The following is a 19752-nucleotide window of genomic DNA, read 5'->3' as shown; positions in this document are numbered from 1 at the left end:
GGCGTAGCATAATGGTTTTCTTTTTTTAACCACTTGCAATAAAAAGAGCAATTATTCCATTCCATTCTATTGTTTTAAGAGTTTTTCTCTCTCTCACTTTTTTTTTTTTTTTTGCGTTTTTCATTCTCTTTTAAACAATAACTTTATTGTTGCATTGTTTTATACAATTGTTATTCTTATTCTGGTTTTTTCTTGCGTGGTCTGGCAGGAAAACTTTTCATTCAAGTGATTATAATAAATGATGTACAGCATAAATTTTGTAATTGTGTTGTACTTTCGTTATCGTTACATGATGGAAATTGCAACCAAGTAATGCTTGAATAACTTTTTGTTGTTCATTTTACCAGCCATACACATTATGTAATATATAAATTTAACCCGCTTTCGCTTCAAATTGTTCCTGTGCGAATAATTGATTACACATATACCACGAGTAATGTGTTTCAGTTGAAATGTATTGTAAGCAAATTATTTGAAAAAATTTCGATTCCCTAACCAAATATTTAGGATATTTAGGATATGAAAATATCAGCTATTAAACGTATTATAATTATGTTTACTCCGAAAGCAATGCAAGTCCATTTCAATCGCTGTAAAAGGTGGCAAATATTTAGCCTCTCCAATCAATTCAATATTATAAGCGGAAAAGGTATGCATTGAGGTAAAGCTTCCGAAAATTTCATAGCAATCAAGTTAATATGCCTGCGTGGAATGAAATTAGAAAATCCATAGGATCACAAGTAGTAGCGTATGTTTTTGTTTGGAACTCCCACAAGCCTTCTATTTCACATTTAAAATCATCCGTCAATTTTGAAAGTGTGGCAACTTCAGCAGATTCAGGTACAATAAAACCACCGCGAGCAACACCGACCACTACATTCCTTACATCACTTCGCCTCGTACAGTTATACATTCGTTTTGCTAGTAACACACCAAAGAGTACACATTAGTTCCCTGCACAGCCGCATTCTTCACGAAAGCTTACTTATGGGAAGATTAGGCTATCTCTCCATACAGAAGCTTGCTTTCGGTGAGTGGGGTACATCTATGTGATCTTAATGTTATACCATATATATATATATATATATATATATATATATATATATAATGGTGCCAGGAAATAGATCCATGTGATTAAAATTCAGTCCACTCAGTTCTTTTGTTAAATTATTATCATGAACGAATTTTCGTCAAAAAATAAACGTGCAGGGTTCAAGTTCGGCATGGTTCATGCCTCTGATATATTGAAAAATACACCTATTTACCATATTAATAATCGAGTTTCGTAGAAGAATTTTGTCGAAAAATTTTGAAAATTGAAATTTTTTAAATTTTTTTATATAGGGAGTGATCGAAAAACCGGACCGCTTCAAACGATTTTCAATAGCATTTGTCCTTTGATCGAAACAGAGTACCGAAGTTCATCACACATCTAAAAAAATTACGATCTATAGACTGAACACAAAAACACATGGATAGACATTAGAAGGACAGGCAAGCTTCGATATAATAAAAAATGGGTTTATCTTAAGTCCTTCGGTATGGTATTCCTTGTACCACGAATGATGAGGAATATAAACAATGATATTAAACGAAATGATATAGGGTATTCGTTAGTCTACCTTGCTCGAATATAAAGTTTTTATATGGTGCACTTACTGTTATTTCTCGTTACGCATTCTTCTCTTCTTATTTTTATTTCGTCACAGAGGAAAAAGGACTTCTACCTGCCTAAACACGCAGCGAACCAATTTGTCACGAGGTTAAATAAATACTTTATTGGTTTACTAAGGGTCAACCTTGTTTCTGCCTACTCTCACATATTCGTGCAACTTATCGAAGTACGTACATGTTTAGGTGTTCCATTCAATGTTTTTAATTCATCTTTTCGGACTTTCTTCTCATCATTCATATTCAATGCCCCTTACAACATATTCGTCTGCATGATAACAACATTATCGCTTTCCGACATTTAGACTTCTTAGGGCATTCTACAATTCTCCTTTTAGAACAAATTGAACTGAGGGTCTCAATATTCAAATTATTTTCTAAATAAAAACTTTTCAATGCAAGAACCGTTTTTACGACTAGCAACTCATGCTCGATTCACGAATGCAGTGTTCGCGGTCTGAAATCTCAAGTGCGGTAAAGTTTACTTTGTAAACGCATAACACTGATCGACTTATCGGTCACACAGCTACCAGGTATGGAGGCTGCCACCTCCCGATCTCCTTTTCTATTGTCACTTTTGCCTGATCGGGTTATCGACCTACACGAGCGCAAGGCACCGTTTTAAAGATATTTACATATTTCTCAAGACAAATATAGAGGAAATATACTGCTGTACGCAAAAATGGATCCTTTTGCACATGCATAACGTATTCTCCACATTCTTCCTCATGCCACACTCTTTATTCATGCGTGTCATTTTAAAGTGAACCGAAAATCCCTCTCTTTCTTAAACAAAGATTGTCTTTACATTCATTGTCGCATACAGCAGGTAAAGCTATTACTTGCATAGCATTTAATTATTAAGCAAACCTTACCGCAGAGGGAATCACAAGATGTGGAAGGGTTCAATAACCAAATAACACTAATCATGTCTTTAGCCAGCCAGTGTAATACGAGTGATACGTATCGGTAAACACAATTATTAGCTTGCACACACACACACAAACACACACACACAGTTACATCACAACAAATCTTGTCATCAATTCGGTCTCAATGATTTATAATGTGGTGAAATGTGGCGAACGCATACATTTTGGCATACATTTGTAAAGTAGATGAGATAATAAATTTCATTAATTGCTGCTGGCACAAGGATTTATTTGCAACTAAATCCAGTTTCTGCCACACGAAATCATGACGAGAGAATTAACCGGGATTTAAAGAGTTCGATTAAATATATGAAAACACAGACGAAGGTAAAATAAAACACGCTTTAAAAAAACAAAATTGAATTGATTTCCTTTACCAGGAAAAAAAAGACTTGGTTATCTCTGTCCATGGTTTCATTTTTTCTTATTATCTCGGTAGTGAAGAATTCAATTACCTGAAAGTATATAAAAAAAATACTTCCGTTATATTAAAATCCTGAATTGTTAGTTTCTATATTTAGTGTACTAAGCAGAAATGGCAGAAGCTTTCAGCTTTTCCGCCGTCCTTCGAAGGCATGTTCACATGTTATTAACCTAAAGAACAACTTTTTGTTGAATTTTTATTATAGGCGCAACAGAGGCATTTGCTTTCTTTCTGTGAATTCCTCAATACCGTCAGACGTCTTCCAAACGAAATGAATATTTGTCGCCACCCAGGACTCAAGTGACTAGTAAATGAGCAACGAAATGAGATCATTTAATTAATCATTCGTTTCATTTCTTTTTCTCTTATGAATTAGAAAACTGAATAATTTCACTCATTCGATATGTCGAGTAACGAGTTTACACGGACCAAATGTTGGATAGATGTTTTCACCAGAAAACTGCGACAGCGAGCGGGCTAATCTAATATCCAAATAAAAGATATTTTCATCAACAAAACATTACAAATTAAATAAAATCAAAAAAGAAAAATTGATTTCTATTTGCATTTTTTATATAAATTTCTGTATTGTTATGTTTGCAAGAAAGAAAAAAAATGATAATAAATTGATTGGATTCAGTTTAACCAAAAGTAGCATTAATTAAATTAGCTATCATTTACATGATGTAAATATGCATATTTACATCCGTGTTTTTCTATAATAAACTAAAAACACAAATCTCCGGCTTTTAGACATCAATCGACATTGCAGAGCGCTACTAACTTATTAAGCGTTTCATTCTTCACATCAAGTCGTACTTTTCAGTGACTTATAAAATGATTGTTGAAATTTTGAAATTCTTGAAAAATTCATAAAATATGGAATTAAGGGAACAGAAGAGTTGTAAAAAACTGAAATGAATTGAAAGGTGACATGAAATTAGGAACAAATTTTGATAGAATTAAAAAGGATTTCCTTTAATAGACAAAAAATTCATTTGCAAGCATGAACAAAGCCACTAGAACATCTTTACCCAAGGTGGGTGTTCAAAATTCGCATCGAATCACTCAATACGAACACATTTCACATTCCACCAGTTTAAACCGAATGCATCAACTGAAAACTCTATCCAACTCTCACAATAAACGAATTTGTCCAAACCACATTTGCTGCCCACAATTTTTATATGCACCGTTGAACTATATGGATATACTATAGGTATGGGTATCCTGCTTGTGTTGCCTTGTGTGCAACATTCAAAAATGCTTACCAAATACATACATATATATGTACCAAATAAATATTTATGTGTACCAGTTTAACATACATACATCAGCTTCAATTCTTGCACTGGCAGTCCCCCAAATGTCACCGCACCTATGCCGAGAATGGTATGTCATAAGACTATAGCTTACAACCTAGAGCAGATATTACTCTGCAAGCGTTTTCGGAAATTATCAATAATGGTAGTCTAAAAAGCGGGTTAACCCATTCACAATTTTGTCCGCATGACATAAAAAGCATTCATCTGAAACGTACTAAAGCTGTTAACTATGACTATGGTAAAAAAAACAGTGCTCAAATGGTCCAATTCCACCAACTATTCACATTTCTGATGTATTAGTCGAAGGCGATATTCACCGAACGATGGATTATAATAGATTGGAGGGAAAGTTATGTCGTATCCATCCAATATCAGTAATGATATTTTGCGGCCCATGTTGGAAAATAATCTACATTTAACAAGTCGAAAAAGAAGAAAATACGACAGTACTTTCCCTCCAACCTAACATATATGAAATATATGGATATAACTCTCTTATCTAATTTTATTTATAATATTTTTGGTGTACTGAATGTGAAAGACCAAGGACATATGCACTTGTTCAAATATTTGCCCGACCTAGAAAAGGCTTTCAGACCGTATGAGCTTAATCAATATCGAGGCAACCACCATTTAGCGCATTGTATAGCACCATTTAGCCAAATTGATCAGAGGTCATACCCATTCAAAACCGTCTTCCGACGGACCTACACCCTCTGAAAAAGTCGGACACGCCCACATAATTTTGCAGGCTGTCGAAATTTGAATTTTTCCCTTTTCATCATGTGTATTTTTTTTTTTTTAATATAAAAAATTTTAGTATAAAAAATTCAACTACAACCATTGTGGTACACAAAATATTAAGTTTGCGCGGAGGTATGCAGCTCCCAGAAGGGCTTCATCTTCTATTGTACTAATCGATTCGAAATCCTTTTCTCAAATTATCTGAGCTTGTCCGCCCCTCTTTTCGTCTGAATCTATGATTGCAAGTTGACAAATAAGTGCAGCTTACCAAATTTGGGACATGTAGGTCTATTTTTTGGATTGCATCGCATATGAGGATTTTCAGGAAATGTAAACCAAAAGATCCCAAAAACACGCAATAATTAATGTTTTAAGTTGAAAATTTTTTCATTATTTATTGTTGTTATTGGCGTAAGACGAAGTGCACCAAATTTGAACTATATGGATCTATTTCTTGAATTCCACTCCACATAAAATTTCTTATGACTAGTAAGCCCTTCTGAAGAAGTTGCAATTTTTAATATTTTATCAAGAAAATTGGTCCTCACTAACAATATAACCAACAATATTAGCTGTAAGGAATTTGAGTCACATTGGCGTATTTTTTAAGATAACAGAGAAAGTATAATTTTTAATTTCCTAGTACGAAGGAAAAGATAATGAGATTTTTCGGAAGTAAATTAAGAAACTGTCGACATTATATTGTTCGCGATATGATCTTTTTTAATAACTTTGGTGAGACGGAGTGTAGTTCAAGTTTTTGCGCGATGTTCGCTCGAACGATCGTTTGTTTCAGGATCGTATGCGTAGATCCAAGTCTCATCCTACGTAACGATTCATTTCATCATGTTCTTGTTTCGCGAACTAAGTAAGCATCGAAAAAGTGACCTTTGCATGTTTACAAAAACACGTGTAATTCTGCGGCAATTGAATACATTCGCATAAAACTTTATATTTTGCGTCTAAAGGTAAATTTTACAGGACTCACGGAACCAGCATGAGCTCTATCAGTCGACCAGCATGAGGGCGATCTGTCTTTGTTCAGTTATTTGCATTGGTTTTTTGAGAAAATGTGTCAAAATTTCTACATTGGCCATTCTATATAGGGATAAGAAGACTTGTTCGTTTACTTAAACACTATGAGTAATTAATAAGAATATTTGTCATCTCATCCTGCCTTTACTTACTATTGTCTTGAACAGATTGTTAATTAAACATGTAATAAAGTAAAAAAAAATAAAAATTTCACAGAACCTGCGAGCTATAAATGAAAAGTACACCTCACTTTTTGTTCCTGGTATTTTGTTAGTTAATACGATGGCGAACTATAGCGAGGACTGACCCTACGCAAAATGCAATCAATAAATATTTTTCACTTTTTACCTACTTATGCATAACGCGAATCGAAGGCACAAAATTGTACATTCTTCTTCTTCTTCTTCTTCTTCTTTAAATAAAATTGCAACATTTTATCGAATTTTTAATTGAAGAGAAGTAAGGACGGAATCTAAATCACTTTATAAATTTAAAGATTTTTCTAATGTTGTTATATCGCTCCGTTCTTTAAATGGAGATAAATTCCTTTACTTACACTTACCCAATGAAAAAATTTCATTTTATTTACAAAAGAGTTATCTCTCTCCATTTAACATTTCATAGACTCTTCTCTAACACATAAACATGCATTTCTGTTTATACTTGAAAAAGAAAACATTCACAAATTCTTTTTTGTCAAATGTAGATGTTGCATGAACGTTTAAAATATTTACTTTTTCCGTTCTTTCATTATTGTTAGTTCACAAAAACTGCTTCATATGAAAACAGTTTTCTATTTCTTTCTTCTTCGAAACTGAAAGGAAATTACATTTCATGATATGAAAACGAAAAGTTATTGTCATCAAAACAATATCTATTCAGAAAGATTTTTTATTTATTTTAAAAGTGTCTCTTCTTTTTTTTGCAACCGCCATCAAACGATGGATATGCAATGCTTTGTCATTCCGTTTGCATTTTCTAAAAGTATTCATCAGATATATGAGGAGATTCCTTATGTATCTTTCTCAAGTGTCGCGAAGTTGGAGTTGTGGAATATTTCCTAAACTGCTCGGCTTCAGAGCGCCAAGTCAATCTGCCTCTTGAAAATGCCAATTGAGCTCGGCATGAGACAGTCCCTAACAATGATACTAAGCGGATGGAACGCCTTTTATTATACTAGCGGATTGATACGCTTCTTCAATTGCTTTTAGATAATTGACTTTATTCATATCTTACCGGGCCATTTATACATCAATTACTACACTAAATTATGCTAACGTAAACTGAATAATAATTGTTTTGGTTTGGGCGCCTGGCATCGCACTTCATTTCGTAATGCAATACTCAGCCAGATGAAGTGCGACATCATTTTCATTTATCTTTTTAGCAAAAGAATTATGCTGAATTTGCATAATTCTGTCGCACTTCAAAGTGGATGCATACAACGATATGCGATCACACTACAAGATATTACTTGACCTTGGCATATATGTGCTCAATGATCAGCTCCTTAAGTCAAGCTATACGAATAGACATTTAACTAATTTGTCTTAAAATCAAAGAGAGAATGTGACTCCAGTCAAGTCATAGGATCAAACGCTTGAAATGTTGAATATGGAGTTCTTTTCACATTTTCCCCTTTTCTTCTTCTTATTATCACAGGCAAGCATAAGTAAAACAACAAACTATATTTGGTTTAGAGCATCGGACCTTCGAAAAAGATTTGAAATTTGTTGAAAGAATTTCGTCAAAATGTCTTAAGAAATAATTATGAATAGGTATAGTAATCGCCAGGCTATTCAAATATTCAAAATTTGCTTAAAATAGTATATAACTTAACCTCCGATTTCATCTTAATCCGATCAATTACTATAACGCACGTATTCCGCTTCTAAAAAGCCTACAAAGCCATAACTTTATTGTATCCAAACCGTTCTTATTAATTAGCGGGTAAGGTATGGTAAGGTATGTTACTCATATACGTAAACGGCATCAACGTTCACCAAGAGTGGGATGAATGGGATGGTCAACTACACTAGCTAGACCGTTCGTCTTCGAGTCCAACGTCTCATTTCCGCAATTTAATCTTATCGTCCTCAGTCATTCCTTGCCGTAAACGGCTCCTCACTTTTACCCTTCACGCAGGCACTTCCGGATTACAAAACTTATGTCTATCGAGCACGACGGCTTCAATCAGAGAGAGAGAGAGAGAGAGAGAGGAAGAGAGGGAGGGAGGAAGAATGCTCTTGACAATTGCTCGAGCCCTATCTGTCATAATCGGTATTATCCATGGACTGACAATCACACTCCACACCAGGTGATATGTTTTCGAGTTGATAGTCGCTCTGCTTTTCAGTCGATTTATGTTTAATGCAGTTGCTACAATCTGATAACTTACCAAAAGTAAATATATGTAAGTATATTTACAAAGAATGACGGAATACACAAATTGGTGTACACAAAAGCATAAAGTAACATTTATATGTGAAACCCATATTATGTTAGAGGTACCTATGTGTACAAGGGAGAGAGAGGAAAAGAGAGAAAGGGAACGACTTGTTACTGCTGTAACTCTTATAAAGTCTCGCATCAAAATTAACTTCTTTCAATTGGTTTTATTTCGGCATTGCATGCAACAAAAAGTATGGCCAGGGTCTGACATTTTTCGTTCACTGCGAAAAGCGCTATCGATCACCCGCGGCTTTGAAGAGACGGCAAAACATCGTGGAGGAAACTTTCAGCTGTAATGGGTCTTCTATAGAACGTATTGTACACAAAAACACTCTGATAGATGTACACTTATAAAGGGATTTATATCCGCTCATAAAGTACATCTTAAAGGCCGGGTTCATGCAATAAATTGTCATTAACTAGTAACACAAATTGTTGTTGTCATTATTTGATTGCAAATCAAAAATACTTTGATTTTTAAAAGAGTAACTATTTGTTTGATTTATCCTAAAAGACAGAGACGGAGAAAGAGAGAGAGAGAGAGAGAGAGAGAGAGAGAGGAGAGAATGGGGGAAACGAAAATTATTTCCTTGTTTCTGTGGTTTCTAAAATTTTAGATATCATATATATGAACAGCGGACACGTAATTTGCTCTGTAAAGCTGCGAAGCATAGCTGCCACATTAAATACCACAGTAACTTCCCGCAAACAAACATACCATCGCACGTAACCTACTACTATATCACAATGCGCAAAATATATGTAACAGACACATGCGATTCACGCAAACTATTGGAAAAGTTACACACATTTAAATCATGTAAACGCAGCTTATGTGCAAAGACTTGGACGTAAGGAGTAAAGAGCACATTTCAGTAGGCACTATTGAAGGACGGGAACATGCTAGATTTGACATACCATTTATAAAACCCAACATTACGTAACAAAGGTCTTATACAATTTGTAACTTATTGAATCACCCATTTAACGCCTGCAAACACATTTATTTGCATTGCACACTCGAAGAACGCCCCTACAGTAATACCCACACCTCCCCTTTTCAAAAGAAATAAAAATTGGTTTTTCGCTCATTCGTCATAAACTACAGCAAATAAATCTACGAAAATTTCAACATATATTGTATGGACGATACTGCAGTATCTCTTGCCTACTAAATATTCACTCATTTCCTTTATGAGGCGGGGAAGCGTCTACAGAAATGTGTGCCGTCTATCTGGGTGTAGCATCTGGGTGCATCTGGGTAAACATTCCGCCGTTCGCAAAAATTAAGACGTCGTCCACAAGTACGGCAAGGAGCTTGAAAATGACCCAAACTGAACCAGAGACACACCCACTACGTGCACATGTTTATGCAACAAGAACGTTGAACACTTTGGCTGTAAATCTTTTATCACCGCATCTGTTGTAATGTGTAAAACGAAGAAGCAAAAAACGCGATTGGTAGTGTTTGAAAGCAGACTTTTATTCAGCTTAGGTCGTCCTATGACTGTATCCTTTATCCTTAATCTATCCTTTGATTTGACTAAGTAGTTAAAGTAGCTCTGAACAAAAGTATATTTGACTTTTATTCAAAACAAAAAAAATAAATAAAAAATTTAAGAAAAATTTAAAAATTAAATTAAATTTAATAAGATTGCGAAACTTTTTATTAATTTAGCCAGAGAATAAATTCTGAACCTAAAGCGGTAAAGCACTAGCACTTAAGGCATCTATTGGCTTTATTGAAAACTCTGGGATTTAAACCTACAACCATCCAGTTGTTTGTCGAGACTCTTTGCCTACTCGACTACTGAGACGGATTTGCCGCTTAATATATTCATCCGATTCTACATAGATTTTGAACTAATTTTTGAATTTATTCCTTTATGCTCATTTTCTTGCTTTATTACTGTTCAGAAATTTAAAATCTTAAAAACTATTTACAAAAACTTTTAGGGAAAATGATGACTAAGACTAAGATCTCCTTTGAATTTCTCACTGGTTCGTTTCACTATACTATTTCCATTGAAGGATCGGTTAAATCGCCATCTAAACGTTGGATAGTCTTTTTAGCACGCAAAGCAGTAAGACGAGCCGCTGGATTCGGTTTCCAACATTCTTCCATAACTTTACTTAGAGTCGATAAAATATTATTTTCTTGCCACGATGCAGATATGATGGGACGCAAACCTTGGTCACAAACTGCGATCCGCATAACATCAATGCTTGGATCTTCAGGCACTTCGTCGTAATAAGGTAAAGCATAATCATTAAAAATTATTGCTTTTGTATCCGTATTAAGGATACGACAGCGATGTGCCATTTCCCATAAAACTAAGCTAACGGCGTACATATCGGCTTGTTTGTACTCTTCGAATATCTCTTGATTTAGTGCCTTATTCAAAATTTCAGGAGCCATATACCGTGCTGTGCCTACTTGCATATCACCTTTCGCTTGTATACCGCTCTCGTTGGAATGATATTTAACAGCGAGACCAAAGTCAGATAAACAGCATTGAGTATTATTTTTTACTAAAATATTTTTACTCTTTATGTTACGATGAGCTATACCCGGTTTGCCAGGATTACCAACAATCTCTTTGTGTAAATGGGACAAGCCCAACATTAAGGAGAGTGCTAACAATTGCAACTGATCTGTCTCGATAATATCGTTTGAAAGCAAATCGTACAAGCTGCCGTTCTCATAGTATTCGGTTATTAAGAACATTTGACTACAACTGATGTCTGAAGCTATATAACCTAAAATGTTTTCATGAGGCAGCAGTACGGTTTTATAGACATCTGCCTCGTACTCCCAAGATGCTTTCTCTTCTTCGCGAAATACTTTAACAGCTACTTTTTCATTACGCCAGTATCCCAAAAAAATGTGTCCATACTTCCCTCTACCAATCACGTTCTCCAACTGTATCTCATCGGCAATACTTCGCTGCTTCAACCTTGTCATAAACCGTTCGGGTCCGCCACTTTGATTTGTTCTTTCGTCTCCGCTTGCGAAACTTTCCACGCATAGTGTCACTTTCTTCTTGCGTATTAACAATGGAAATATTACCGTCAGCACGATAAAGCTCAAAATTATGATGATTATTATCGGAATAGTATAGACCGTGTCGTGTGTTGATTCGTTGCTTATCGTTGGGATTTTTATTGTTAAATTTTGATTACAATAATCATCGATATCACAACAAGTTACGTTTTTTGGTAAGCACATCCACCAACCACCGTTCTGCCGGGGTGGCATGCATCCATATATAAACTCGTTGCGTTTCGTAACTTCATTTTGAACAATCGCAGTAAAACAATATCCGCCTGGACGTGTTAGGCAGCTACTATTTATCATATTATCGGGGCAATCGCCATCGCAATAACAAGTGAGATTACGAAATGTCGAATTTTCTTTCGTGGTATGCTCTAAAATGTCGCCTGACAGGAGAGCACCGATCATCGCGGCATACAACTAAAAACTGAACGATTTTATGCCGTAAAAACGTTTACTATTATTATTTACCTTTAAAGGTGCTTTCCATATATCGCCATTATGTCGTCTTCTTTTCAAAATAAACTCTTAAAAACACGAAAACATCTGCGGCAATATAATCCCGACTCGTACCAATAAATGATTTATTAGTGTTGAGCAAATTTCCAACGAAACTGAAAATTTCAATTAATTCGCATATTGAACGAAACAGTTTATGGTTTAACAACAAGCCCAAAGCAATGTTCCTTTAAGAGCACTTTACGTTAAAGATTAAAATATTTCGAAACAAAATTTCCCTCAATAAATTCATGAGGATTAAGAAAATATATCCTTTGCTTTCGAAGATATGCATATCCGTCAGGCTTGTATGTATATCATACAATCTTTGCAAATACTTCACGATTTTTATGGACTTTACGACATCAGGCTTCAGCAATTATTTAAATTTTGGAAAAAATTATACTCAAATATGGATTTTTGCAAAACGAATTGCTTATATAAAAGTATGAAAATCCTATACATATTACTAAGGTATTGTTTAAAGTTCAACAGATGCCTAAATAAACTGCATCTCAATAGATATTTTCACTATATTACGTCCGAATTGACGCTGCTCTCCTCCCCTAATATAAGGTAATGAAATAATGATAATGAAATCCAAAGAGCAAATGAAAAGCTCTCTCTCTTAAATTTTCCTATTTCTCCTTAGAAAAAAAGAAATAAAAGCAGAAAATAAAAGATTGTACTTAGCTTTTTGTAGTAAGCATTGAAGACTAGGTATATGCAGACATAAGATTACGTAAACTAGAAAAATTCTTATTCAACCCATTTGTTGAGATCATGATTACGACCTCAAGTTTCAAAATTTGATTACAATCAAAATAACATTTGTGAACTTTCTTACCTTCATGATGTCAAATTCTATAAGAAATAATAAAAACATTAAGCAACGAGAATACAAATATCGTCGTAAAAAATTATTCTACTACCCGACCTCAATCTTCTGTGCAATGGAATATATCAGACAGGGGCGGCCCTTTCAAGATTTCAAATGATACAATTTGCTTCCACTTAGCAATACTACAAACGGATTGCATTTGTCTGCACTAGCGGCTAAGCCGCACAGCTCTTGGAAGGTGAAACGTGTGTTTTTTCGATTGGTGTGTGTTTGCGGATGTAGTGAGTGGTCCGCCGATAGACTCATAATCTTACCGGTCGGTCCCACATCCGGTTCGGCTGGATAACCGGTCCTACGAATGTCGACGTAATTTTCAAGATCTCTTGGCGAAAATTGGTTCATAATAGTAAATTGACAGCGAAGTCAGTCTTACCGAATTTGAAGCATGTAGGTCTATTTTTTGGATACCATCGCATATAAAGTTTCTCAGAAAATTTAAATGGTTTATGACGAAAATTTGTCCATGATAGTAATTTGACATAAAAATTAAAATTAAAAATGAAGTGGACCAAATTTAAGTCACATGGACCACGCTCTATAAGATTTCTTGTAAATAGTAAGCCCTTTCGAAAATTTGTTATACTTTAATGCGACGCAGCAAAAAAATCAATGATAGACAATTTAGATACCATTGACTTGTTTCTTATGTTATCATCAAGAAAAGCAAGCGCTTACACGAAGAGAGTGTCTAATGTCTAGTTTTTTCTGATGTAAATTGAAAAATAATAAAACTTTTGGGAAGTAAAAAAAATTTGCTAAATTTTTATCACATCATATAAAGCTTTAAGCACATTTCCATACGCCGGCTTTCATGAGAATAATATGCAATTTTTTAAAATTCCACGTAGATGGCGAACATCAGTTTTATATATCAGCAAATCAAAATTTAACGCTGGTTAAGAGAGTAATTGCACTCTACATAATCCCTGATTTAGTTTAGACATTGGCACAAAATAACAAGGTTATTATATAATATATGCACGTATATGTATGTGTATGTCCAAACTACATATTCATTGAGAATGAACAAGAAAATTCCCTTAGCTTAGATTGTATACTAAGCTAAGCTCGCCGACATTACTCTTAAACACCTGACATTAGATGTACATGTGTCGATGTATAGCTAAACCCATGTGGATGCATCCATGCACGCAGGTTTATGCCTGTGTTTTGTTTGTCTGCGAACTTCATCCTTAAACTTTAATTAAGAAACACGTTCGCATGTTTATTAATTCCACAAAAAAAAAATAAAAAATTGGAGAATGAGAAAACCAAACCCAATTGCTGTAAACAAACAAGGACAACATTTATGCATGTATTGAACGTACGATGATACCTTTAGTTTGCTGGGTAAACAATCCATTTACACAAAACATGTGTGTAAAGAGCAAATGTGTGTTTATTAAGTTCGCTAAATTACTCTGACTGCAAAACCCACTAATAAAGTGTATTTCCAGGTAAACGAAACGATGTGATTGCCAGTGGGAAAATAGCAAGTGAATGAGATTATAAAACAGAAAGGTACCTGTTTTTGTTGTGAACTCGTGGAAGCTTTATGAAGAATGCCTAGAAAAATCGCGCAAAAACAACAAATAAATAAAGAAACTTGCTAACGATAATTCATGTACACATACACTAGAATAGGATATTAGAGAGAGCCAGAGTTTGCAAAGTGTTGCCACATTCTAAAAAATTCAATAATATTTTAAGCAATAAAAGACAGATTGTAGCATGGGTTTAACGTGGCCCAAGCCACTTTAAGCGTAATATACGCCCCCTGGCGAGTTAGGCAATCCCCACAGAGAAGGGGCCTAAGCAGCACCAGAGTCCAAAACAGTTTGTTGCGTATGGATCAATAAACCCCACTCTGGTCAGTGGTGAGGAGCAATAAAAGACACTAAGTTGGCTTGGAATTGCTTGCTTCACCGTTCCTCTGTTTAATTCCTTTCTATTTCTTTCTTCCGTCCGCAGCCGGAAGGTAAGCCGACTTAAATGTACTTAATTGAGAATAAAAGCTTAGAATATTCATTCTACTCATCTGCCATCAACTAAAAAGTCAAAATAAAAATTATGCTCATCAACAAATTATCCGACTGATAAATGTAACAGAAAGTTTTTCCAAATCTAATGAGTAGAATTGCCCTACGACGAATATAATTTCTCTCTATCTTTCTCTCTCGATCTCAGTTTCCCTCTAACACTTCAACTGAAGTCGAGTAACTAGAAAGCCACTTTAGCTCTTTAATTACTCTTATACTGATGGCAACAAAATATAAAAGGAAGAAAAAAAATATTCCTTTAGTTTATTTGCATTGAAAGTTGCATTAAAGTATCCATTGTAGAAGAAATGAAAGAAAAACAATTTATGTACGCACACAATACCTTTAAGTGCATGCTTATAGTGAAACTACTTTCTTTCAATATTGTGACAGCAGAACAAAAAGACGTGATAAAGAGAAGAGGTAATTGAAAGTTTTTTGCGCCACAAATCAAAGCATTTTCCTTCCATCTTATCTTTTATAATATTCAAATGATATTCATAGGCAGCCGCATATATTCCTCTTTTTCGTTTAAAAGCACGTGCACATATATACACGCACACACTATTCTTGCGAATCTAAACAATCATTTAATTTTCCATTTTCAACCTGATTTGACCTTATTTCATACAAACTTATACGCTATCCTCCTCCTCCTCCTCCTCCTCCTTAAGAAGTTTCCTTGGTTTCTAAGCATTTTTACTTGCTACTCTTTTCCGTTTTTTCTTCTTTCGTTTAAAATTAGTTCTTCTCTTCGATTTCGTTATCTATTCCTTATTATCTTAAAAGCTTATTACAGGATGCCCTACGGCAGTGATATCATTCTGTCATCCACTTTTGTGCGCGTAAAACCTTTTAGGTACTTCTTATTTTTATTATTTATCGGTCTTCTTTTGCCCTTGAAGCAACTTTATTAAGGCAGGTTTGAGCCGATAGCCTGTGTTGCTAGTGCTCAATGTCTTTTTTTTAGTCTAAGAATTCCATTCATTAGTCTAAAATTAAAATAATAATAATAATAATAAGGCAGGTTTACATTATATTCGACTTAAATCGACACCTTTGACACCTAACACTTGCTTCTCGTGACCTTATTGAATGAATCTATCTCCCTTTCCCCTTAATTGTGAAAGGGTTATATGTATATAAAAATATACATTAATATCATACCAATATATATATATATATATACATCCGATATTTATTCATAGACATTTGACATCTCTCCGAACATTGCATAATAATTCACAAAGCAAAATTCTGGCTAAGTAAGAGGTATACACAAGAAAAGGCTCACTTATTATCAAGTTGTAGTTATTTCCTTTGTTTAAATATATATATTGCTGCGCTTACTATTCTATCTGTTTACATTTACTTTTTCTAATGCCTTTGAAATTATTTGTAAACTCCTTTAATCAACCACAAGAAGAAACCACAATAAAGCACTAGAGATGTATGTATGTTAAATATATTGCATAATGATTTCCACACTTAAACGCATACCTATGCGTTTCAATGGCTTGCGAATCCAACTATTTTATAAGAATCTAAATAGGAATTCCTTTCCATTTTCCTAGTGACGGTGTTAATAATATTTATTGCCTTTCTTAACGCCTTCCTCTCTTTTGCAAGGACAGCACAAACTTTAATGATTTAAGGATTACCTCTGTTACCTATGTTAATATAATAACCTTGTGACAAACTTTGTACCGCCCAAAGATTTCCTGCACAACTAACTAGACACACTTTTCTGGGATCACAGATGACCAGACTGGAATTTACATCTGCAACGCCGTGCTCTGTAATCAATTGTTCTACTCTCTCGTGATATACATAAGAACCTAAGCAATCTCTGTTAAAAATATAAGAACCTAAATAAACTCTGATTTAGAAAAAATATACATGCGTTGAGAGAGTCTAGAGTTACCAAACAAACACAACAAATTTATTAAAACAACTCGCAAGTGGATTTCTTCCTGGAATGTAAGCCAAATCAATTTAATTAATTATTTAAGATAAAGACGAGTTTTAGAGAACCTTTTTCCTTTGCTTGTAAATAATAGACCTAACCATCATATCAGCGATAGCTCGAAAACCCGTAACGTTAAGGCCTTTGTACACTTAAGTCGACTCTATGTTGACAGTACATGTCTCACGTCAACTCTTAACGAGGAGTAGACATTAGAGCAATTCAAATTATGGATTAAGTGGTTATTGGTTGCCAAAAAAAAAAAAAATTGTTGCATCCAAAATCTAAAAAGTGAACCTTCTCAGTGGTGCTGCTTGGACATATTTAAAAAAAAAATTAATTGAAATTAAATATGAATTCATTCCATATATATATATATATATATATTTATATTTATTAAAGTCATTCATAGAATAGCGAAGGGATACAAAAATTAGAAATCAAAAAAGTTATTTTAAAACTTGCTTCTCGGTAGAAATTAGTTTTCGATTCGCTCGGACTTTTGGAAACGATTTACATGTTGGTTTTTCCGTCTTTTGACGTTGAAACTTGTTTGGTTTATCATTTGAATGCGCAATGGTATTAAATAAAATAGTTCGTGGAACTCTTGGAGATCTCATGCGCCAGTTCATTTCAGCCTCGAGTTCCATTTGGCCAGGTTCACCTTTCAACATTTCTAAGTTTATCACCATATCTTCTAAGCCGTAAGAAGATGTAGGCGAATAAAATTCTATACCTCCGAAATACGCAGAATCAGCATTTACTGGTATAGGTTGGTCGAAATAGCAAACGGTCTGCAACCAATTCGTTACCGGTGACCACGGATCAGTACTAAATGCCACAGGAGTGTGCGATTTACTAAAGTACACATGAAAAAATAATACGATACCGTCCATACGTCCACTTCGCTGCATTTTTAGCATATATTTACTACGTATATGGAGATCAACGGAAGTCGCTTTATTCAAATCCAACATTTGCAGGGGAAATTGTTTACTTAAAACCTGAAAGGAGTTTAATACATTTTCTTCTTCTTTTTTCTTTCTTTTATTTTGCAAAATACTTTCTACGCTCTCTAATATTCACCTGTTGAATTTTTACGCTATGGTATCTAGGCTCTTTGATGGCGACTTCTCGCAAGCAGTTCATATTAAATCCATAAACGTTATTCCACCATTCGATATTTTCATTTTTGTGCTTCTCATCTTCTAACGCAGCCACAAAGAGTCTCGCTTTATCTGGGAATATAAGACCACTTGACTTCTTTAGCCATTTATCACGAGCGTACAAAACATCATCGCAAGTGGACTGATAAAGCAAAGCGTAACCCATCCAATCACACACAATTATATCAACCTCATCTACGGGCAACTCTGTCTCAGTAATTCTACCTTTGATCACTTTTATAATATTATCATAATTATTATTTTCCACTATTTGCCTAGCATAGTGAACAACATTTGAATTATCTACGGCAAATACTTTAGCGGCGCCAGCCTTCGCAGCAAATAAAGCAAAGATGCCTATGCCGCAGTTTAGATTTAAGACAATCCGACCACGAAATAAATGTTTATTGTGTAGTATGGCGTTCTGAAACGATCGAATACGAACCGTGTCCTTTACTGACTGAGCCATCATCTCAATGTGGGCTCGGTCATCGCTTTGAAAATCACATGATGTCATTTTTTCGACAGTAGTTAACGGCGTTGTGACAGTTGTCGCCTTTTTAGCGTGGCCAGAGCCGTTTATTGAATCCTTATTGTTTGGCTTTCTTCGTCCCATAACCAATTTTTGTATAACCTTTTTTCCTTTTCTTTCTAAGAAACCACGATACAAGAAACGGAGCAATTTTTTGCGAGCTGCCTGTTGTACGAATAACGAATAACGGCTTACTGCAGCATGCTTTTGTCCTGTACGCCAAGAATGAAAATAATTCATAAAAGCTTTCTATTACATACTTCGAACAGTGATTCCCAATTGGAAGACTCTGAGGTATTACATATGCATGCATGTAATGCAAGCGAGGTATCGGAATCATAAAGAGGATTAAAAAAAATAGATTAATTAATCGAGCGATGGTCTGAAACGATTAAGACCTTGATTACATAAGAAGAAAATAACATATGATCTGATGAGATTATTAATTTATGTATCAGATGATTTAGATGATTGATGCCAATTTATAAACTCGCCTACACAAAAAGCTTGGAACAACTACCGAAAATTTGTCTAGTAAAACAGTAGATGGTTTCTTAATCTCATTATTTAAATAACCTTTTTTTACATATACATAGACTAATCAAGTCGATAGTTTTACATTTATTCATATGACAAACAAAAATAAAATTTATATTTAACTTAGTTCTTCAATATTCTTGTCGTGAAATTATTATATAAAATCATAATCATTTTCCTTGGAACCTCCCCTTGCACAGACATGTTTCTGAATTTAGGTATTTTTGTAAACTTTAGGATATCTACTCATCAGACTTTAAAGGCCATTTGATTATCTACGCTTTCAGATCACATCACGGTCATCGAAATTTGCAAATTATAGCAAAGATATAAAAATCCGTAGGTGCTTTACAAATATTAATCGGAACATATTAATTTCAAAACAATTATTCATTTCATAAAATTAAATTTTTATTTTATTTCAATCAATTTATTGCACACAAATTGCTTAGCAAATCAAATTTTAATAACTACAA

General features: G+C 34.4%; 2 protein-coding genes across 2 annotated transcripts; both read right to left on the bottom strand.

Moving 5' to 3' along the window:
- Window positions 1-10593: 10593 nt before the first annotated feature.
- Window positions 10594-11595, bottom strand: LOC119639624 (bone morphogenetic protein receptor type-1A-like). Its single transcript, XM_038037116.1, has one exon. The coding sequence runs from the start codon at window positions 11545-11547 to the stop codon at window positions 10594-10596; it is 954 nt and encodes a 317-aa protein (XP_037893044.1). The 5' UTR covers window positions 11548-11595.
- Window positions 11596-17431: 5836 nt separating this feature from the next.
- On the bottom strand, window positions 17432-18940 carry LOC119639483 (protein arginine N-methyltransferase 1-like). The gene is made up of 2 exons (XM_038036891.1): window positions 18128-18940; window positions 17432-18045 (listed from the first exon to the last, which is right to left on the bottom strand). Exons 1-2 carry the CDS (start codon window positions 18821-18823, stop codon window positions 17491-17493), a joined length of 1251 nt encoding a protein of 416 aa, XP_037892819.1. The 5' UTR covers window positions 18824-18940; the 3' UTR covers window positions 17432-17490.
- Window positions 18941-19752: the final 812 nt, after the last annotated feature.

Source organism: Glossina fuscipes, unplaced genomic scaffold, assembly GCF_014805625.2.
Source record: "Glossina fuscipes isolate IAEA_lab_2018 unplaced genomic scaffold, Yale_Gfus_2 112, whole genome shotgun sequence".
NCBI lineage: Eukaryota > Metazoa > Arthropoda > Insecta > Diptera > Glossinidae > Glossina > Glossina fuscipes.
The sequence above is the reverse complement of the archived record's forward strand: the minus strand, read 5'-3'. Positions and strand labels throughout refer to the sequence as shown.